This window comes from Rissa tridactyla, chromosome 11 (genome assembly GCF_028500815.1).
Source record: "Rissa tridactyla isolate bRisTri1 chromosome 11, bRisTri1.patW.cur.20221130, whole genome shotgun sequence".
Classification (NCBI taxonomy): Eukaryota; Metazoa; Chordata; class Aves; order Charadriiformes; family Laridae; genus Rissa; species Rissa tridactyla.
In genome coordinates, this window is record NC_071476.1 from 21116892 (window position 1) to 21137959 (window position 21068).

The window sequence follows — 21068 nt, forward strand, 5'->3', positions numbered from 1 at the left end:
CGGGCGGGGAGCGCGCAGTGCGCAGGCGCGGGGGCGGCGGGGGAGCGCGCAGTGCGCAGGCGCGGGCCGGCAATGGCGGACGAGGCGGCGGTGCGGGCCCAGGCGGAGGCGGTGCGGCGGCTCAAGCAGGATAAGGCCGATCCCGACGAGGTGCGACCGGCCCCGCGGGGCTTCGGGGCTTGCTGGGAATGGGGTGGTGGAGGAGGCCCGGTAGGACTGGGAGCGGGGTGCTGGGGATGCTGGGAGGGCCGGAGCCCCTCTGCTGTGGGGACAGGCTGGGAGAGCTGGGGGGGTTCAACCGGGAGAAGAGAAGGCTCCGGGGAGACCGTAGAGCCTCTTCCAGCCCATAAAGGGGCTCCGGGAAAGCTGGGGAGGGACTCTGGATCAGGGAGGGGAGCCATGGGACGAAGGGGAAGGGTTTTAAACTGGAAGAGGGAAGATTGAGATGAGAGATGAGGAAGAAATTCTTTGCTGTGAGGGGGGTGAGCCCCTGGCCCAGGTTGCCCAGAGAAGCTGTGGACGCTCCATCCCTGGAAACATTCCAAGCCAGGTTGGACGGGGCTTGGAGCAACCTGGGCTGGTGGGAGGTGTCCCTGCCCAGGGCAGGGGGGTTGGAACTGGATGATCTTTAAGGTCCGTTCTAGCCCAAACCATTCAGTGATTCTGTCACTGGGAGAGGGGGAGCTGGCCTGGGGATGCTGGGATGGGGAAGAGGGGATCGGGGGGAACTGGGGGTGCTGGTGCTGGGCTGGAGGGGGGGCTGGTGAGGTGATTGGAGTGGGGTTGGGGTTGCTGGGTTTAGGGGGAGGGTGCTGTGGGCTACTGGGAGTACTGGTGTAGGTGTTGCTGGGCTACGGGTGGTGGCATTGGGAAGAGGAGTGTTGGGGAGGATGAGGGTCTGTGCTGGTGAACGGAGGGCCTAAGGTGCCCGGGGAGACTGGTGATACTGGTGTTGGATTGGAGAGAAGGATGCTTGGGGGTGTTAAGATTGGGAGGAGGGTGCCGGAGGTTGCCGATGCTGGGGTACGCGTAGCAGGAGCTGGTGGTGCTGGGCCTGGTGCGGAGGCTGGTAGGACGGGAGGTGTGGGAACCGGGGAGGCAGGTGCTGAGGGTACTGGAGGTCGTGGGAGTCAGAGGGTGGTGGAGACATTGAGACTGGGGTGCTTGCGGCAGAAGTGGGGAGTACTGGAGAGGGGCAGGGAGTGCTCCTCTGGTTGCTGTGGTAGACAGCAAAGAGTGGATGTATTGAGGTTGAGGAGTCTGGGTGTACTGGGAATGCTGAGGCTGAAGGTATTGGGGAAGGACTGTGGGCTGGGCCTGGCAAGTAGGCTTACCCCCAGTTCCCTCCTTGTTCTTTCGCCAGATTGCGAAGGAGGTGGCAAAACTGCTGGAGATGAAGGCGCAGCTTGGGGGAGATGAGGGGAAACACAAGTTTGTGCTCAAGACCCCAAAGGTAACTTCCCCCAGTGCACGCGCTCGCGTGTCTCTCTGTATGCACGACCTACTCCCCTGCGCGCGCACAGCACCCCCCACGCACCTGCGTGTGCAGAATCTCAGCACAGACTTGCCTGTAGTTCTCCTTTCTGTTTCCCTTTTCACTTCTAGCAGCAGGGAAGAGGGGGGCGAAAACATCCCTGACAGCATCCAGCCCAGATACCCTACTAACTTAAAGACTTCCTGGTGCTTCTGTGACAAGCCACCCACTAGCCGGTGTGGTCAGGAAATTAAATTCCTTTTTGGTTAAGCTTTATCGTAGCTGCCCAGTGTAAGAGGGCTCATATCTGGTTGGATTGCGCTATTTGAAGTAAGGTCACGACTTGCATCGCCCTGATGAGTTAAGGGCTAGGACTCTTGAGCTTTTGTAGCACTGACCCCACTAGTGCCTGCAGATGTTTGCTCTTGTGGATCGAGGATCCTCAGGCAGGTCCTGTTCCCTGTTAACCTGGATGGAGCTGCTGGTAGGTTGGGTGAGCACAGAGTGCCGCGAAGCGCAGCTCCGCTGCTGCAGGGCTCATTGCAGGGGAACTGCAAAGCATAAACCAGCCAAAAAACCCCAGATGCCTGGCGGTGTTTGCCAGAAATGTTCAGCACCTGTTGAAATGTGAGGAGCAAGAGAGCTCTTGTGGCTTTTGGTCTTGCCTTTGTCCGTGGAAGTGGGTAATCCCATTTACTGAGCAGGTCTGGCCAGCCGCTGACGTTTTTGTGTCTTCCTGCAGAAGGACCCTTCCTTCAGGCATAGCTTTTCAGTCCCCTGGCCCCTGAAAATAGCGTCCATAATGCAGTTTATGCTGAAGGTTTTTGTAACCTGAATGTTTTGTCGCTATCAGCTGACCAAACACCAACTGTACTTCCATGCTGCGGTGTGGAGACAGTTATGAATGTTGCTCACAAATACAACAGGTTATGCTAATGCCACTGACTTAGGAAATGCCTCAAACCTGTCTCCCTTGTCCATTTCCTTTATTGTATGCTTTGGTAAATGTAATTGTGATGTGTGACCTGGAAAGTGGAAGGGTATTTTACTGTTTAAAGGTGTGGAGAGAGGATTTTGCAGCTCTGTGAGTGCCAGGGAAACGCAGCTTGGGTTTCCAGCCTGTCTCAGCCACGTCAGTGTACTGCTGAGAGCTGCTCTTCGCTCTGCGACCTGCAGGTGGGGTGTTGCGAAGTGCCTGCTCTCTCTGCTTCCTCCTGCCTTGCTGCTGGTCACTAGAAAAGGAAAGAGGGAGGTCTCGTTAATTAACAGTGATTTATGTTAAGCCTAAAGGTGGTCATCGAAGTAATTCGGTGACCCTTAACAGCAAAGAAATTAAAAGGGAGCGCATCCCAGTGAACAGTAGCTGGGCACTTTGCAGGTATCACACTCTGAAAAGATGATTTCTCTCTATGTGTGTTTGGAAATTGGAGAACTGCTGGTTGTTTCACGGCTTCAAAGTGTGTCTGTCCTCTGATTCCACCGCTCAGGGTGGCTTGTCGTGCAAGCGTCTGGCTAATAACATTTGATTTGGAGCTGTGGACAGCTATCATCCTCGGAAGTTCTGAACTCTCCCAAGTGTTGGATCTGCATCAGCTCCTTTGTTTCCTGCATGGTGAAACTCCTGAATTGGATTTAGCTCTGCAGACCATGGCATGTCTGAGCTGTGTCCTGATGTTTTCCAGTATTCTTTGGTGCTGCTTTTTACCAGCTCTCCCGATATCTAGTGTCCTGACCTGGTCTCTCTGGCTTTGTTAGCAGTATGATGGCTTCTTCACGTCACCTCTGACATCTATCTCTGCCGCATACCTCTAACCTAGTGTGTCGTTTGCTCTTCTTTTCCTTGTCTCACCCCAGGGCACGCGGGACTACAGCCCCAAGCAAATGGCCATTCGCGAGAGAGTCTTCAATGCGATCATCACCTGCTTCAAGCGCCATGGAGCAGAAGTCATTGATACTCCAGTGTTTGAGCTGAAGGTGAGCGAGGACACAGCAAGTTGGCTGAGCTGATGAGGATCCTGTAGTCAAGGCTTGCGATGCGTTGAGGGCTGAGTTATCTTCTTCCATCTCCGAGGTGTCCTCCCTTTCTCCCCTTGTTTTCTGTGTGCTCTAGGGCTGATCCCCTGTCACTGAAGATGCTGTTTGTTCGTGTGTCCTTTTGTTGTAGGAGACGCTGACGGGGAAATACGGTGAAGACTCGAAGCTCATCTACGATCTGAAAGATCAAGGAGGAGAGCTGCTGTCCCTGCGCTATGACCTGACAGTATCCTGCCACAGCCAGTGCTGAGGGGTCTTGTCATCCCCTTTTGGGGAACCGCTGTCCAGAGGGCTGGGGACATGCCCTTGGCTCTGACTGCATGCCGACTGGCAGTGTGGTTCAGTGGGTGCAGAACCCTTGCTCGGTTATTTACTGTATGTTGCTTCTGTTTGGCAACGTAATGCCAAACAGAATGTTTGGCATTCTGTGGAGGGAAGGAATGTGGAGGGAAGGAAGATCTGTATTGAGTGGGGTTTCTCCTACAGCAGGGTGCCCAGACTAGGCTGCTGTGCTACACGGCCCACGTGAGACCGGGATCCAACCTGAGATGGTGCTGGAAGATGCCTGTAGGGACCCTAAATGGCAGCACGCGTGGGCTGTGTCTCGGACAGTTGTGGAGGCCCTGAGAAGCTGCGGCAAGTCCAGCTGTCTCTTAGGAGTCGCTTTGCTCCACGGGTGCGCACCACACCGTGCTGGGTGTTGGGGAGATAGTGAGGACGTAGTACTGCCTGTGACTGATAACTGGGTGGGGTGATCTCTCCCTGTTCCCATCCTTAACCCTACCACCTCAGGTGCCCTTCGCTCGCTATTTGGCGATGAACAAGATCACCAACATCAAGCGCTATCACATCGCTAAGGTCTACAGGCGGGACAATCCGGCCATGACCAGGGGCCGCTACAGGGAGTTCTACCAGTGTGTGAGTTTGGCCATTGACAGGGACAGTGCTGAGCGGGGCTGTAGCTTGGGCAGCGCTTGTGGGGATGTAGCACCATAATAACTTAGGACCAAAGGCTGTGTTACCCTGCAGTGGCCTTCCCTGTGGCTGTGGAAAGCTCAGGAGGATCCACTGATATTTTCCTTGTGTGGCCTTATGGGTGTGAAAATCAGCTGGAGAGTGAGGACTATGGCTGGGACACGGGGTGCTGGTGTATCAGGGAACTTTGCAATACAGCCCCCAGGTGCCCCAGGTACCTGGCCTGCTTCCCGCTGTGGAGGAGGGCAGCTCCTTGCTCCATCCCACAGTGCTTGCCAGCCTGGTGGAGGGGAAGAATTTCCTTCTGATCCCAAATCTGGCAACAGTTGAACTCCTGGGTGTGTTAGCAGGACACATGAACCAGGCAAGCGACCCAGCCGTAGCATATGCTGCTTCTGTCTCGGGCTTAGTCAATCTTTATTTCAAAGGAAGGGAAAAACCCAGAGGCCAAATTACAGAACAGGTAAGAAAGCAATTTCCTTTGTGGCTTTCTCAGACGAGCGTGGTAGCCCCGAGGAAGGGCTTTGTTCCACTGTACTAACACAGGCCCCAGGGCCTCATATTGCAAATTCTTGTTTGAGAATCTTCCTGTTTCATCATACAGCCCCTGTGCATACCTTCCCGATCCAGCTTGGTGAATTCCTGTTTCCAGATAACTTGGGGTCTTTGCCTGCTGTCTCATCCGAAAGAACGTTCCAAGATCTCGCTGCTAGGATAGCTAGAAATAGTCTTCTAATAGCCAGGATAAACTTACTTTTGTCTGATAGTTTACTTCTCCCTGTGCCAGCGCAGCTCTTTAAATGGTAGCTGTCCTCCCTTGATATGGATTCTTCCCCATTCCCAAATAAACCACGTAAATCAAGCTCTGATACCGTCTCTCCCTGGAGATGCTTTGCTCAGCATAGTAGCTTTGCATCTTTTCTTAAATACGATACACCAGTCTTTGGTTGGGTTTTTTCAGTGAGATTTCACCTGTACCAGGCACAGTGGTGTAGCAGCACTTTCCTGGCTGTACCAGACCTCACCCAACTTCCACAGGGATTGCATCAGCCTTTCTTGCACTCGGCTGGTTGGGGATTAACTGATGTGACTTTATCTCTTTCCTCCTCCATTGCCCTAATTTATTTTGGAAGCCTGGTGAAGTTGAAAGGTACCCATTTAATTAAAATTATTCTTGTACTCAAAATATCATTGAGGACTTTGCATTTGGGGATTCATAAATGAGTCGAGTAAGAGGTCTCTTGTTGCTGTGGTGTTTTATTTCTCTCTGAGCGTTGATGTTGTCTTTGCTGTTTTCCAGTCACGGGGTACCAGCCTATTAAAACATCTTGCTGTTGTGCTTTAGTTCTACGTGCTAGTTCATCTGGTAATCTCTGGTGGAGACCACTCAGGCGTTCTGATTTCTTTTTCTGTCTTGGCGGTTGAAACTGGTTTTGCCTCAGTTGACATTGCTTCTGTTGTTTTCTTCCCCTGATCATTAACTTGATCAGCATGTGTATGAAAAAAAAAGAATATCCTAAGAATCAAGATGAAACATGTGGCATTTAGGTCATACCAAATAATAGGTAGTTTTCTCCTCCCCTTACTGGTTCCTTTGTTCTGTTTATTTAGTGACGATGATCTCTCTGCTGTCTCCTTTTTGTTGTTTTTCAAGTACCTCTGTTTTCAAAGCACATCACAGAGTAAACTGCTGTGTCAGAGGCAGGGAGCAGGTCACACACCTCCAGGAGCAGAAAGCAGGGAGAAGCAGAACGGCTTCTCGCAAACTGTCTGCGCTGCCCACCACACAGTATACAAACTCCTTGCAGTGTGGCGGACACAAGACCACTGTTGCCTTTGATGAAAAAGGGTCATAACCCACATCTTGTCCCCTCTGGATCCTACTGGGGAGGGCTCGTGCTCCCTTACACCCGTTTCTGTTGCTTTTTGTAAACAAACTGCTGTTACCAGCAGAGTTGAAGCTGTGTTGCTGCAGTCATGCCAGCGGTCCTGAATTGCTCACTGCCTTTTCCTGTGCCCCCAGGATTTTGACATCGCTGGCCAGTTTGACCCGATGATTCCCGATGCTGAGTGCCTGAAGATTGTGCATGAGATCCTGAGTGATCTGCAGCTTGGGGACTTTCTCATTAAGGTGAGACCGGGCAGGTTTCTCTTTGCCATGGTGGGAAGCAGTGGTTGTTGTTCCTGTAGTTTTCCGCAGTGGCACCTGTTCCCACTCTAACACCTGTTTCAGAAGCTATAGTTCATCTTTCCTCTCTGCCTCCTCGGGCTGTATATGCTAAAAGGCTGGACCTCAGGTCAGACTTGCCTCTAGCTGGGAATGCACGGAGGTTTCCTGAGGCTGCAGTTAGCAGACTTCTCTCTAGCGCTACCCACAGTCCCCTGCAAAACCAACCGGCAGCCAACTAACCAACCAGGTGATTCTCATATTTACTGCCTGCAGTAAAGCGCAGGTTCTGGCCCAGGATCGCTGCCTCGTCCCAGCTCCCAGTGCCAAAAAAATCCTAAATGACATCTGCTCAGTGTGTGCTGTGCTGTCTGCAGACTCCTGCCTTCCCACCAAGTCCTTTCTGGGGTTGAGGCCTCCTCCAGAAGAAGAGTTGTGCCCTACTGTAGGCTGAGCTTGCGATTTGCTTCAAAACACCTCTGTTATCGTGGTGTGGCAGCAAAAGGTGCAGGTCCGGCAGGAAAGGGAAGGGTGTAGGAGAGCAAGGGGTAGGAGTGCCTGGTGTACAGGAGGGAGGTGGGACCTCTGAGAGGGTCATCGCTGGGCTCTGCAGGGGAGGTGAGCAGTGCGGGCTGGGTGTTGCGCTCCGATGTGCAGCCCCCACTGGGTAGGGGGGCAGTTACCTGCCCTTGAACCTGTCTGGGGGGAGGTGAAGAGCTGAGCACAGGAACTGCCTGTCCAGCTACTGTGTGCTTGGGCAGTGGTGAAAGCGGATGCCTTTGAGGATGAGAAGGCACCTCTGCAACGGGGAACAGCGGAGTGACCTGCCTGCAGTTATTCTTGTCTTCCATGAATCATTCTCCGGTTCATGTTGATGCTGGAGGATTGCAAACTCCCGAGCACTCTTTGTTTCTGTCTAATTTAATTGGAGATGTTCTCACTACCCATGGAAAGGCTGAATCTGGCTAAGCCTTTGCTCTCAATGACCTACTATTACAGAGCATAATTAAACTATGCTGTAAAAATAAAAAAAAAATCCTTAGCGGGTTTTAACATAATCGGATGTCTCCCTTTGTTCTTCCATTGAGAGGGCAGGGTAACGCATTGAATTCATCTCCTTAGTCCGTGGTCTGTTCCTGAGCTGGTTTTACCTGTCCACATGACTCATGGGCCCCATTGGTTTTTCTTCTCTGTTGAGTGGAGGTGTCTGTGGCTCTAGAAGGAGAATGTGGTAGCTCTGCCCAGGCTTGGTAGGAGCCAGTTGTGTTAGCTGTCCTGCTGTGGGCAGAGAGGCAGCTTAGCTCCCCAGGAATGGGAGAGAGACTTAAAACTAGAGAGGAGAGAAACTTAAAACTAGAGAGGAGAGAAACTGGACACAGCTGAAGCATCTGTTTGCGTTCATAGTTAATGACTTGCTCCCTCTCTCCCAGGTCAACGATCGACGCATCCTTGATGGGATGTTTGCAGTTTGCGGTGTCCCAGACAGCAAGTTCCGAACGATCTGCTCCAGCGTTGACAAACTGGATAAGGTACGGGCTGGAGCCCTGGGCTGCAACTGCCGCTGCTGGAGTTTCAGTGAGTCTCTGTCCTTCTGGGCTGCTCTTACCACAGTCCATGAGAACTGGCTGGAAAATGCTGATAAACATCGAGTTCTCCCCGTTCTCTGGAGGGGAGGCATGCAGGGCACAGGAAAACTGGGTCCTATGCTTTCTTCTCCGATGCTTCTCTCTATCCCACATAGTCCTGACAAATGGAAAGGAGGGAGGGAAAAATGCTCTGCATATGGTAGGTTCAACATCCCAGACCTTTAGCCTTCTTAAGATGCTGCTGCTTATGAACCAGGGTCATGAAAACCTGCCCCCAGACTGGGCCAGGGCATTGAAAAGCCTTTTCAACTGCATTAGGTTCAGTCAGGTGGTGCACGGAGTCACAGTCGTGTCCTGGATAGAACAGCTCAGACTGGAAGGGATCTTGAAAGATCATCCGGTGCACCCTTTACTAAAATTTTAGACGTCAGTTGCAAGGCGAGCGTGACATAAACGGTAAATCTCGGTGGTAATGCAGGAGTAGAGAAGTGCAATCCTAAGTGACAGTCTCTAATCGCAGTCTGTGAGGCAGTTAGCTTGCGGGTGACAGGACCGAGTTAAATGGAAATCCAAAGGTGAGTAGGCTGCCAGAGCGGTTGTGTTGTCCAGGACCCTATTCATAAACACCGTCCTGCAAGTTGGTGCTATTATTGATCGGCGATGCGATGTCTGACATCCCGGCTGAGGACACGGAGTCTGCAGCATGTGCACGTTACTGGCCAGGCTGTTTCAGCATGATCGGGGCACCGCTGGACACTGTGTGCCTCTGGCTGCTCGAGGGACCCTCGAGAGATGATGAGGAGCAGGGAGACAGCAAAGAGAAGTGAGGTGGACGTGTGCGGATGAGGTTTCTGTATTTTACCTGGAAGTGAAGAAAAGGATTTGGAGTGAGAAGGAGTAAGAGATCAGAAACACAGACTTGAAAAATAATCCCAGCAGCACGTTCCTGTCTCCTGGGCAAGGGAAGGCCGGTCTGTTCGGTGTTGTGCTGCACTCTGTGCCCCCCCAGCGTGTCTTCACACTCTTGCGTGGCTGCCATCAGTGCCAGCATGTTTTTTCTAGGAACAGGGCTCCTTGGGGCTGGCCTGGAGCGTGCAGCATTCTAACAGGGTGGACGCGGTCACAGGGACATCATGTGTGTCGCGTCTCCTGCTCACCCCACTCACACCTCTGCTGATCTGGGCACGTAGCACGGGTACTTTTATAAAACATGCTGTGTGTAGACATCGCTGTTCGTGTGGCTGGCTTAGGTTTGGTGTGACGCAGGATGGCCCCCTCTGTGTGCAGCTGTGCCTGTAAGACACAAGGCAGGAGGGACCCACAAGTTTCTGCTGAGGAAGCTGCCTCGAGCACCGGCTGCTGTGAAGGTCTCTAAGGGATCTGGGGCCTTGTGCGGCCCTTTGGGAGGAGGGAAAGGTGTCCGTGTAGGTACAGCTTTTTATTTGCAGCTGATTGTCTTGACTGTAGGCCCTAGTCAGGTATAAAGATGCTGGAGATCGGTCTATAAATGTGTATACAGTCTTCTGCTAATAGCTAAGGGAGAGGAATCTTAAAATGAAGTGCAATCTAAAACCTCCGTTTTCTTGGCTCAGGATCCGAAGCCGAATTTGGAGGTGAATTTCTGTGTGTGTGTGTTCAGAGTCACGTGGGGGACACTGTGGGCTGACTGCTTAAAGGCTGACGGCTCCTAACCTTCCTGCGAAACCCTGTTAAACAACGCAGCCTCATATCTTGTCTCCTGTGTTCGCTTTGCTTTGTTCAAGGATGAACTGCATTTTCCCTCGGAGGCCTCATCTGACGGTCAAATCAAGTCAACTAGAGGAAGGCTCACTTAAAGTCTTGTTAGAGCAGGGAGATCTATTTGCAAAGGCATGACCAAAGTGTAGGTTTGGGGGCTGTGTGCGCGTGGAAGAGCAATAGGAAGGGAGGACTGGGCTTCTTTAGAATGGGATCATTTCCTTGTTTTCATACCGAAATGCTGTGATTTAACCCTGTGCAGCCGGATGTGATCAAGACTCCGGTTCTCTTTGACCCTTTGGTCAGTGGGAAAACTGTGGCATGTTCTGCTTAGTGGCTTTTGCACCACCCAGCCATCTCCTCGCACCTTTCCAGGTGGTAGGCATGACCAGTAACCCTTTTTTGTTTTCGTATTTACGACTAAGTACCTAACCCGGGAAACCACAGCAGCAAGACATCTCTCGAACTCAGTGCATGTTCGATTCTGGCCAGAAATCAAAGCCAAAGTATTTGACCTGGGGCTTGAAGTTCTTGGCCAGCTTTGCTGACTGCAGGGTTGGGATACAGACTATGCAGAGGTACAAGAAATGGAGTTATGACTTTACGACCATGCTCTGAGAGCATTTGATCTGCTGCTTCTCTCATGCACCTCTTAACCATGCTGACACTGATGAGATTCTGCCATGTAAAGATCTGTTGAGGGCAGATACGTCTGTTCGTCTGTACTGGGCAGGGCCACCGGGGACCTTCCCCAGGAGAGAACACATCCCTGGAGCAGTGGCTGATGTTCTTCTCTCCCCTTGCAGATGCCGTGGGAAGAAGTGAGGAGTGAGATGGTAGGAGAGAAGGGGCTCTCTCCCGAGGCTGCGGATCGCATTGGGGAGTATGTCCAGCTTCATGGTGAGCACTTGGGGGGTCAAGCCTTTGGCCTTGTCCTTCCAGGCCAGGCAGGGCCAGCGATGCAGGGGTGCAAGGCACACACCCGGCTGGCCGGGCCCCTCATCGCGGGTGCTGCTGCACTGGCAGACCTGAGGCATGGCTTGTTCCCACAGGTGGCCTGGACCTGATTGAGCGGCTTCTGCAGGACCCCAAGCTGTCCCAGAACAAGCTGGCCAAGGAGGGGCTGGGGGACATGAAGCTGCTGTTTGAGTACCTGACCCTGTTTGGCATCACAGGGAAGGTGAGGAGGTGCGGAGGCAGGAGGGGGTGCTGCCTTCGTGGCCGGGCAGCCTGGGCCCCCGCCGAGTGCGCCCAGTGACGGGGTTCCCTTGTGTCCTACAGATCTCTTTCGACCTGAGCCTGGCGCGGGGTCTGGACTATTACACGGGGGTGATCTTTGAGGCTGTCCTGCTGCAGCAGGAGAACGACCACGTGGAGGAGCCGGTCAGCGTTGGGAGCGTGGCTGGAGGCGGTCGCTACGACGGGCTGGTGGGGATGTTTGATCCCAAGGGACGGAAGGTGCCCTGTGTGGGGGTCAGCATTGGGATCGAGCGGATCTTCTCCATCCTAGAGCAGAGGGTGGAGGTAGGTGCCTTTGGTGCTCAATTAAGCATGGAGAAAGAGCAAGGGTTTACATCCCCACCGTGTACCCCCAGTCCAGCAGATGCTGAAGTGAGATGAGCCTTCCTTGCTGCAGTTTCTGATGGAGAAACCAGCCAGGCCTCTGCTGTGCTCTGCAGCGGGAGTCTGAACCAGGACGTGATCTCCTGTTTTCTCTGGCTTGGGAGGTGATCTGTGGGGCTTTCACTGCAGCCCTTGGAGGCAGCTTGTTCGGCTGCAGCTGATGGGGGCACTTCAGTCCTCAGCAGTACCGGGTTCCCAGGTCAGGCGCCTTAGTGTTCCCCACTGCATTAGGCATCCGTGTGACCCCCACCTCCTCCTGGGCAAGCTGGCACTGCTCTGCAGGGAGACAGCAGCCTCCCATGTCTACTCATCCTGCCCAAGGCAGAGACCAGACAGGGATCGGATGTCCCAGGGTAGGGAGCGCAGTGCCTCTGGGGGTTTTCCGGTTACCTTTTCCCTCCTCCCCCCTCCACAAGGTTGCTGTAGCAGCGTGTTGTCCTCCATCCCAATCAATGGGTGTCAATAGGTCTTTGCAGGCTCCCAAAACACCGCCACACGTTTCCCTCCCCCAGAGATGTGTTGTGAGGAGTTCTCTCTCGGCAGCCAGGCACAATCGGGATTTCTAAGTGGAAACTGAATTCTTCCCCCACCACCTACAGTCCTGGCCGGGTTTGTTCCTCTGCAGGTGACCTTTTAAAGGATTCTCCCTTCAGCGAAAGCAGCGGCTGGAAAATGCCACTTTGAGTATCCAGCACCTGCCCCGGGAGCAGGTGGCTCCTGACAGCACCGCAGCATCTCAGCTCGCCGCTGTTAAATCTCAGCCATAGTTAGAGTAACCCTGGAGAGCAGGCAGCTGCCTCTGTCCTGCCTCTGCCAGGCTCGCTGCTCCTGAGCTGCTCCGAGCAGGTCTCTGGGAGGCCCTTGGGTGTGGAGGAGCCGTCTCTAGGCAGAAGCTGGCAGGGAAGTTGCTCTCTCTCAGGAGGGCAGCTGTGTTAAGCCCCTATCCTGGAACAACCGCAGAAGATGAGATTCTGCTCCAGGATGGGGGTCTGTGGGGCCTCCCCGACTCTCCTGAGTTCCTGCTGTTTATCCCACTGAGCCTAATCCCCTTCACTGCTAAATTCATGGGCCTGGGGTGGGGATCCGTCCTGCTCTCTCGTATCTCTGTATGTCCGTGGCATCTTTTGAGTCTTGTCCATTTTCTAGGCCTCTGAGGAAAAGATCAGGACAACGGAGACACAGGTGCTGGTGGCCTCCGCCCAAAAGAAGCTCCTTGAAGAACGGCTGAAGCTCATCTCTGAGCTGTGGGATGCCGGAATCAAGGTATGAGCAGGTGATGGCCAAGTCAGGAGCTGCCTGGTCCGCTCTCTGTGGCCAGGAGGAGCCTGGGCTGGTTTCGGCAGGCGGAAGGCACGCTGTGTGGCAGGGCCCTGCTGCAGGCAGAGTCCTTTGATGGGGGAGCAGAGGAGAATGTCTGGGCGCTCTGCGGGGCTCCTGACCCTGCAGGGACACCGCAGGGGTCACCCCTGCTCTGACACGGACTAGAGCTAACGGCCCAGGGTTTTCCCAGGATAAGCAGTGTCCTGTCAGTACCTTTGAGCTGTGTTGTGTTACTCGTCGGCTGTAATGCCCGGCCTTTTCCATTAGCCCATCTTCTCCCCTACCCTCACCAGACGGCAATTCGCAGACTGGCCCAGCAGTGCCTGGTTTGAGAGGGAGCAGAGCAGCGGGCTGGTGCCGATTGTGACGTTACGCTCTCGCCCTCTCCCAGGCGGAAGTGCTGTACAAGAAGAACCCCAAGCTGCTGAATCAGCTGCAGTACTGCGAGGAGACGGGCATCCCCCTCGTTGCCATCGTGGGTGAGCAGGAGCTCAAGGATGGAGTCGTCAAGCTGCGGGTCGTGGCAACCAGGGAGGAGGTGAGGCCCGTTGGTGGCTTGGCGTGAGGGGGGTGGCTAGCTGACCCTCCATCCCAGCTCAGGCCAGACCCAGCCGTACCCCTCGGGTTGTACGCGGCGAGGTGGCTTTGCTGCCCCACATTTTGGGTGTGGTGCCCAAAGGGGACATCAGAGGAGCAAGGTGCTTCCACTCGACGTGACCAGCCTCCAGGGCTTAGCAAAGCTGCTGCGGCAGAAGGTGGGGCGAGGGGCAGGCTCTCCACACGCAGCAGGCAGGGGGGTACCAGCCAGGGCGGGCAGGCTGGAGGTGAGGCCTGTGGGCTGGTGGTGGCAACCTTGTGGGGGCACCTTTGGAGACTGGGGGAGGTGAGTTTCCTCAGCCCCTCTTGACTTGCTGTGGAGCATGTGCCCTGGTGTCATTTTGCCACCGAGCCCCCTATAACAGGTTCTCAGGAGCTTATACATCAGCTTCGTTAGATTTTTTTTCAAGCACTGACTGGTCTCTCCAGGAATTTCTGCGGCACCCCACGGTCCCGTTCCTCGCCCCGTGCAGTTTCCTGGAGCTGTAGAGCACTGCTGTCTCCAACTCTGGAGAGTCTCCCATTGCGTGGCCTCCTTGAACTCCCAGATATTCCTCAGTTCTGGAGCCTGGAGGGAAACGCAATGGGCTGTATGACTGCTCTGCTTTCCATCCGGGGCATGGGACCATCACCTGTCTCCGTCTCAACAAGCGGGACCCTTGCTGATCTGTGTCACTGGTCTTGGCTTTGGAACCAGTAGGGAAGACTGGGAAGAGCGTTGATATCGCAGTGGTTGGGCAGGAGAGGGCTCGGTGGGGCTGCAGAGGGACTGGTGACAGCACCACGGCGTCATCTCCCGAGATGCAGGGCCACGAAAAGCGGGTGGGGAACATCGCTCTGGGACCAGAGAAGGTCACGGTACGTCAAGCCGCTTGTGTTGTATTGAAGCAACCTTGTGCTCCCCTGTGTAGGTCAACGTTCGCAGGGAGAGCCTGGTGGAGGAGATCAGGATGCGAACGAGCCAGCCTTAAACCCCTGCGGGACACGTCGGCTGGTTTGTTGGATTCTGGCTGACACATTTCCTCCTGTAAATGCCTTCCACCAGGCCACGTGGCAGCGGGTGCGGGGTCGGGGTGGGGGGGGGCCTTTGAAAGCTGTATTTATTCTTGTCTCGTGCCCTCCCTTTCCCGGCGGGAGCAGAGAGGCTGCACCGACTCCTACCATGTGCCCCGACCCTCGAGTATGTCACTGGAAAGATGTTTTCAAGTGTCTCTGGTGAGTGCCACGGCGGCGGTGACACGCGGAGCCCCGTGCTGGCAGCAGACCCCGGGGTCTTGGCTGCAGCTTCTTGTCCCCGTCGCTTTGAATCAGCATCCCGCCCCGTCTCTCCGCTCCGGCCGCGGGGAGGTGACCTTAATCCCGAGCAAAATGTAAAGGCGCTGCTCCCGGAAACGTAATAAACCTGTCGCTCCCACTCCGTGGCTCCTTGTCCCTCGCTTTGCGCTCGGGGCGAGGACTGACGTACCTGCCTCGCTGGCCTTTTTAAATGTCGCATTTTTAAATCGTGGTTGTGTCTCCAGCTGCCACGCTCCCTCCTTGCCTCCGCCTCCCCTGCAAAGCTCCCCCTGAGCCTGGGTGGGCTCTCCCTGCCCCGGTCCCGGGTGGAACGAGGCGGGGGGTTCGGGGGTGCCCTCGCTGCTGTCCCCCCCATCTCGCTCGCCATCCCGTCCCCCCCCAAAACCGCCTCGTTTTTCCTAAATCCACGGGTTCTTCGCGTGGAATTGCCGGGGGAGCGGAAGGCGGGGACGGGGCGGGGGGTGGTCGCTGCTCCGGCCCCCCCCCGGGGCGGAGCGGGGCCGGGGGCGGAGCGGGAGCCGTGGAACTTTCCAGATCGCGGTCGGGGCGGCGAGGAGGAGCGGGGCGAGCGGCGGCCATGGAGGCGGAGGTGGGCGGCGGCGGGGTGCGGGGAGCCCCGGTGCGAGGCACGGCTCACGCCGGGGCGGGGGTGGGGGGGGGGGGCTGGTGTCTCTCGGGGAGTCCCCGGTGCCATCCCCGGCCCGGGACCCCCCCGCGGTGGGCTGGTGGCCACGGTGGCCCGGGGGGTGAGGATGAGCGCCCCTCCCCCCCGGCCCTGCTCGGCCGGGGGTTGCCGGGGAGGGGCCGGGTCCCGCCTGGCCCAGGAGCCCCGGGACCCCCCTCCGTAGCGGGGGGCGAGGAGGTGCCCGGTGCCGGCACCCAAGAGCCGGGCAGGAGGGTTTGCGGTGGCCCGTCTGCGTCCTCTCAGCAGAGGTTTCTCCCAAATGGGTCCCCGCCTGCATCCAAAGGTGTTTTCCAGTCTTCGGGAAAGAGGAAACCCCTTGGAGGTGCCACCAGCTGGGGATGCACCTGGAGATGCACCAGAGGAGGGTGCAGCCAGGCTGCACTGAGCCTGAGCTCGGGTTAATCCCACCCAGTGTACGGTTTCAGAGGCCCTAATGAGACTTTGCAGTACTTGAATGAGCTACAACCTCATGCTGTTGCCAAACATGTGGCTCCAGATCTTCCTTGAAGCCTGAGGAGGTGCTGGTAGAAGACAGCTGTCTGTCTTAGGGTCCCAGCCCGCCTGGGGTCTCATGATGTGATGGGTCGCCTTGGCTCTGTGCTCCAGCCCCCTCTTGCAGCGCCAGCACGGCTGCCTGTGTCTTGGCTTTCCAAGCCCTCGCAGGCATCCCCAGAGGAACCGTTGGCGTCCTTCTGCTCTACCAAAGTTGCTGGACTCAGTCATGTGGAGCAGGCTTGGACTGTGAGCAGGGTAGTCCTTTGGATGTGCAGTGTTGAGAGGCTCCTCAGGTTTCCTGAGGCCAGAGAAGTTCAGCATTTGCTCCTCCGCGTGCTGGCTGCTGCTGGGCCCTGCAGTTGCTTCATGGGGTTGGGTTGCTCCCAGTTGGGAGGTTGCTTCTCTTTGCCCAGAGAAGTGCCAACGTCACCTCCCTCCTCAGATGTGGACCAACAGCATCAACCAGGCCAATAAGATGGCGCTGCTTACCTGGACAAAAGAAACCGGCATCGACCTGGTGCAGGTCAATGGGCAGAGGCGATACGGTGCCCCCCCCCCAGGTAGGTGAGAAGAGCATCTCGGCGCCATGGTGCCCTGGGAGCATGGCACGTAGGTTGCCCGTCGGGCACGGAGGCAAGGTGGGTCTCACCCACGGCCACCATGTCTCTTGTGTGCCTACAGGCTGGGTGGGCGACCCGCCGCCGGCCGGCACAGAGGTGTTCATCGGGAAGCTGCCGCAGGACATGTACGAGAACGTGTTGATCCCGCTCTTCCAGAGCGTGGGGAAGCTCTACGAGTTTCGCCTCATGATGACCTTCAGTGGGCTCAACCGGGGCTTTGCCTACGCCAAGTACAGCAACCGGCGCGGCGCCAAGGAGGCCATTGCTGCCTTCAACAACTACGAGGTGCAGCAGGGCTGCGCCATCGTGGTCTGCAAGAGCACGGAGAAGTGCGAGCTGAGCATGGACGGCCTGGCCGCCTCGGTGAGCCGGCGGGAGCTGGAGGCCGTGCTGCGGCAGGTCACGGAGGGATTCCTCAGCATCACCCTGTATGCCAGCCCCTGCAAAAAACGGGCCCAGCTTGCTGTGCTGAGGTACAGCTCGCACCAGGCTGCTGCCATGGCCAAGAAGACCCTGATGGAGGGTAAGTGGGAGGCCTGGGTGCTGCTTGGGCTGGTCTTCCCGGTGTCCCTAAGGACTGATCCCAGCTCCACGCTCAACTGCGGGGTGACTTCAGGCTTGAGACATCCCGTGTTCTCTCCCTGTTGTCCCCTGGGAGGCCATCTGTCCTCAATGGGGCTGACCTCCAGCAGTCCTTGTGCAGACCTGGTGGCGGTGGGGTGAAGGGGCTGCTGGAGGTCTTCAGGCACTGCCTGCTCAGAACAGGAGCATCACCAGTACCAGTCCAGGGCAGACAGAGCTTTGGCCAAGTTATTAAATCCTCCCGATGGAGATGCCCTACCCCTCAGTGCCCCGTCCCGTGGTTGCACTACCCTCCGATGGGATGCATTTCCTAGACATCCAGCTGGAACCTCCAAAGTCCTGATTTGTACTTGTTTCTGCCCCGGCTGAGAAGCATTTGGCTTTGACATCTTTTGCTCCTGTCCCTAAAGGCAGGCGGCCCCTAAAATCCCCAGAGCTTTGGCAGCCCCAAGCCCACCTCGGTGGCAAGAGGAGCTGGAGAAGCTCCAGGTGGTGGAGGCGGAGGGGTGGTGGAGGCGGGGGAAGGATGCTGTGGGTCAGTGCCGCGCCACCCACGGGGATCGCTGTGCCACATGCTGGGGGACGGGATGGGGTGATGCCGGAGGGCTGGCGCCTGAGCATCTCCTGTCGGTCTCTCCTAGGGAGCACAAGGCTCAGCGGGTTGGAGGTAAGGGTGGACTGGCTGAACCCCAGTCTGAAGCAGAAGCTGCAGTCGGGCGAGGAGAAGCCGCCGTCCAGCCGGGTGCAAGGGGGCAAGCGCCTGGGGGTCCCCAAGCCAGCTCCCCTGCCCCCGGTGCTGCGCGACGCGCTGGACTGCCTGAACGCCCTGTGCCAGAGGCGGTACCTGGGCGCCCCCCTCTTCCTCACCAAGTGCATCCAGGCGAACCCCAACGGGTGGCTGCGGTTCTGGTGCCGGGTGGTGATCCCGGGGTGCCCGGTGCCTTTCAGTGGGTTCACGTGGGTCCGTCCGGCTGGACCAGGCAGGAGCGGCCATGAGGAGGCGAAGGTGGCGGTGGCTCTGCAGGTTCTCCGGCTGCTAGGTGAGTCCTTGCAGGGCGTCCGTGCCAACCCCCTGCCTTTCCCAAAGTCTTGGAGCTTCTCCTGGGAGCGCGAAGCGGCGGTACGTCTGGGGTTGGGGGGGGGGACCCAGCCTGGCAGGGCTGAATCACTGTCACCCCTTGCCCCCCCCCCCCCCCCGCCAGTGTGGCCCCGGTGGCTCTGAGCTCCGGGTGGGATTCCTGGTTGGAAGCGGAGGAGACAAGGGGAGGGGGTTTTGGGGTGCTGCTCCCCGCAGCACCGCGCAGAGCCCCATGCTGTCCTCTCTGCCGCAGGGTGCCCGCTGACGTAGCCAGCCCTTCTGCCCCAGCCACGAGTTGAACCTCAACCGCAGGAGCGGCGCGCGAGCCCCGCTGGGGACCCGGGCCTGTTCCAGCTTTGCTTTGAGTTTGTTTGGGTTTGTTTCGAGAGCCGGCTCTGGAGGATGGGGCTGCTGGCCTGGTCCGTGACAGCTGCCCTGTCCCCGGCTGGCCTTTGGGGACGGTTCTGTTTTTCGGGGGCGTAGCCGAGTTTGGCTTCTTTTAAGTTGGTTTGTGTTGTTCTTCTGTGGTGGAGGGGCCCCAGCGCAGGTCTTGGGAGAAGAAGCAGCTCCTTGGAGAGTGCTGGTGTTGCCGAGGGGACCTTGGGGCTGGCCTGGGCTCACCAGGGGATGGTGCATGGCCACATCTGCCATGCCTGGTCCTTGAGGAATGGCCTCCAGTGAGAACAGGGCCATACGCGGGGATGGTCTTGGTGAGCAGGGGATGTCCCATGGGGTGGTGGAGCTGCTTTTTAACGAGGGGAGTGTCTGCGGGTGCTGGGAGGTGCAGGGCTGTTTGTGCTGTGGGGCAGCAGCCGAGGGTTACCGGCTGCCTATGAATGATTCCGCGGGCCCAGGAGGTCCGGCTGCGTGCTGTTCACTTGGTATTAAAGTAGCCTGGAAAGCACCGGCTATGTCATGTCATGTTTTGCTGCTGCGTCCTCAGCTCCCTGCCCGGCCAGCACCATCTCAGCGCATCCATCCATCCATCATCTCATTTCTCCATCCGCACCAGGAAGCCTGTGTTCTCCAAGCTTCTCACCGGGGTCTTCTCGAGTGCCTCCTGGTGTGGGCCCAGGCTCCTCCGAGCGCCTCTTGATGAGCCCTCAGAGGTCTTTGACTGCCTTTGGGTGCAACTCTGGGTCATCGTAGCACCTTTCTGCTCTCCTCTGGGGCCTCTGAGTGCCTTTGAGCGTGCCAGGTGGTCTACGAGTGGTTTCCAAGTGTGTTTCAGGGCACACTTGGGTGCCTGAAGTACAGAGCTCTTCTCATCCCTTCTGTGCAAAGGTCCCTCAGTGGCCTCCAACGCCTTTTTGTGCTCACCAGTGTCCCCACATTTTGGACCACGAGGGCCAAGGGGCTCTACCGAGGTGAAATTCTGGTGGCAGACAGGGTGGAGGCAATTGTGAGGTAGACACTCCATGGGGCACATCAGAGCTGAGGAAGTTGAAGAAGCTGAAGGGAACGAGCAGAGCTGATGTCCCAAGGCTACCAAGGCTAGCCCTAGTGGATGCCCCAAGGCTACCACAGCCAAGGCTGGAGCATCTTACCTTGAAGATGTTTATGTGCAGGTGATGATGGCACGGGTGTTGACACAGGTCTCATAGGGGTCTGAGGCAATGGAGACCGGGCTGAGCAAGGTCTCAGGAGGATAGCATCCAGGAGAGCTTCAGTCCCAACACCAAGTCCAACCTGTCCTTCCACGTGGAGCACCAGTGGGCAATGGAGAGCAAGCAAGATGGAAACCAGCACAGTCACAGCAGAAAGATGCTCCCAGGGACACAAGTGCCAGGCCTGGGGTGGCATCAGCCACCTGCTCCAAGCCTTGATGCTGGGGAGCACCAGTGGCTTGTGGTCCCATCCACCCCAGGTGTGCGTTGGCCCTACCTGTGTTGATGGATTGGAGCAGGTCCTGCATAATCTGCTCATTCTTCACCCTGAGGCCATAGATGTTGGTCTGAACCTCATGAGGGTCAACAAGGCCAGGGCTGCTCTCCATGCCCCAGCCTGTGTTGATACCTGGGGTTGCCCTGACCCAGGTGCAGGACCCTGCACTTGGCCTTGTTGAACCTCATGAGATTCACATGGGCCCATTTCTCTACCTTCTCCAGGTCCCCCTGGATGACATCCCCTCCCTCGGGCATGTCAACCGTACCACTCAGCTTGGTCCAACCTGCAAAGGTGCTGAGGGTGCCCTTGATCCCACTCTCTATGTCATTGGTGAAGATAGCGAACAGTACTGGTCCCAGTACGGACCCCTGAGGGACACCATTCATCACTGATCTCCATCTGGACGTTGAGCCATTGACCGCTACCCTCTGGATGCAACCATCCAGCCAGTTCTTCATCCACCGACCAGTCCATCCATCAAATCCACATCTCTCCAATTGAGAGAGAAAGATGTTGGGGGATGCCGTATCAAAGGCTTTACAGAAGTCCAGACAGGTGACGTCGGTAGCTCTTCCCTTGTCCACTGACGTTGTCACTTCATCATAGAAGGCCACTAAGTTGATCAGGCAAACGGTCCCACCAGGCTAACTGGTGTCCCAGGCTGGATGCTGGGGTGGACCAGGGACCTTCCTTGTGCTTCCCAGGATAGAGCTGCAGGGACAGCCTGAGCGCAGCTCACTGATGGGGACAGAGGGTGCAAGACACACCCACACTGCTCTCGGGGAAGTGGTTGCTGATGCGCTGGTCTGTACCGATGGCATGGACTGCTTCCTCCATGTTGGCCCTGGTCACCTCACCTGGGGTGCTGATGTAGTTGGTGCTGCTGATCCTCCGAGCCAGAAACATGATGGC

General features: G+C 56.7%; 2 protein-coding genes across 4 annotated transcripts; both read left to right on the forward strand.

Moving 5' to 3' along the window:
- The first annotated feature begins 57 nt into the window (after positions 1-57).
- On the forward strand, positions 58-14927 carry LOC128916153 (histidine--tRNA ligase, cytoplasmic). Of its 2 annotated transcripts, none has more exons than XM_054217462.1 (13): positions 58-150; positions 1364-1453; positions 3329-3448; positions 3639-3734; positions 4301-4426; positions 6507-6614; positions 8081-8179; positions 10780-10873; positions 11026-11153; positions 11255-11497; positions 12743-12859; positions 13308-13454; positions 14425-14927. In XM_054217462.1, the coding sequence occupies exons 1-13, from the start codon at positions 73-75 to the stop codon at positions 14482-14484; spliced, it is 1506 nt and encodes a 501-aa protein (XP_054073437.1). In that variant the 5' UTR covers positions 58-72; the 3' UTR covers positions 14485-14927. The 2 variants fall into 2 exon arrangements, with proteins under 2 accessions (XP_054073437.1, XP_054073436.1); XM_054217461.1 differs by having other exon boundaries at positions 60-150; positions 13943-14927.
- Positions 14928-15505: 578 nt separating this feature from the next.
- DND1 (DND microRNA-mediated repression inhibitor 1) lies at positions 15506-19242 on the forward strand. Of its 2 annotated transcripts, XM_054217766.1 has the most exons (4): positions 15510-16549; positions 16671-17132; positions 17833-18231; positions 18523-19234. In XM_054217766.1, the coding sequence occupies exons 1-4, from the start codon at positions 16432-16434 to the stop codon at positions 18537-18539; spliced, it is 996 nt and encodes a 331-aa protein (XP_054073741.1). In that variant the 5' UTR covers positions 15510-16431; the 3' UTR covers positions 18540-19234. The 2 variants fall into 2 exon arrangements, with proteins under 2 accessions (XP_054073740.1, XP_054073741.1); XM_054217765.1 differs by having other exon boundaries at positions 15506-16549; positions 17833-19242.
- The last annotated feature ends 1826 nt before the right edge of the window (positions 19243-21068 follow it).

Bases quoted from the DNA above. Each gene is read 5' to 3' on its own strand.
- DND1 (XM_054217765.1), top strand. From the start codon at position 16,432: ATGTGGACCAACAGCATCAACCAGGCCAATAAGATGGCGCTGCTTACC. The intron at 16,550-16,670 runs GTAGGTGAGAAG...GTGTGCCTACAG, and splicing joins ATACGGTGCCCCCCCCCCAG to GCTGGGTGGGCGACCCGCCG. The intron at 17,133-17,832 runs GTAAGTGGGAGG...GGTCTCTCCTAG, and splicing joins CAAGAAGACCCTGATGGAGG to GGAGCACAAGGCTCAGCGGG.
- LOC128916153 (XM_054217462.1), top strand. From the start codon at position 73: ATGGCGGACGAGGCGGCGGTGCGGGCCCAGGCGGAGGCGGTGCGGCGG. The intron at 3,735-4,300 runs GTATCCTGCCAC...CTACCACCTCAG, and splicing joins CCCTGCGCTATGACCTGACA to GTGCCCTTCGCTCGCTATTT. The intron at 10,874-11,025 runs GTGAGCACTTGG...TTGTTCCCACAG, and splicing joins GGAGTATGTCCAGCTTCATG to GTGGCCTGGACCTGATTGAG.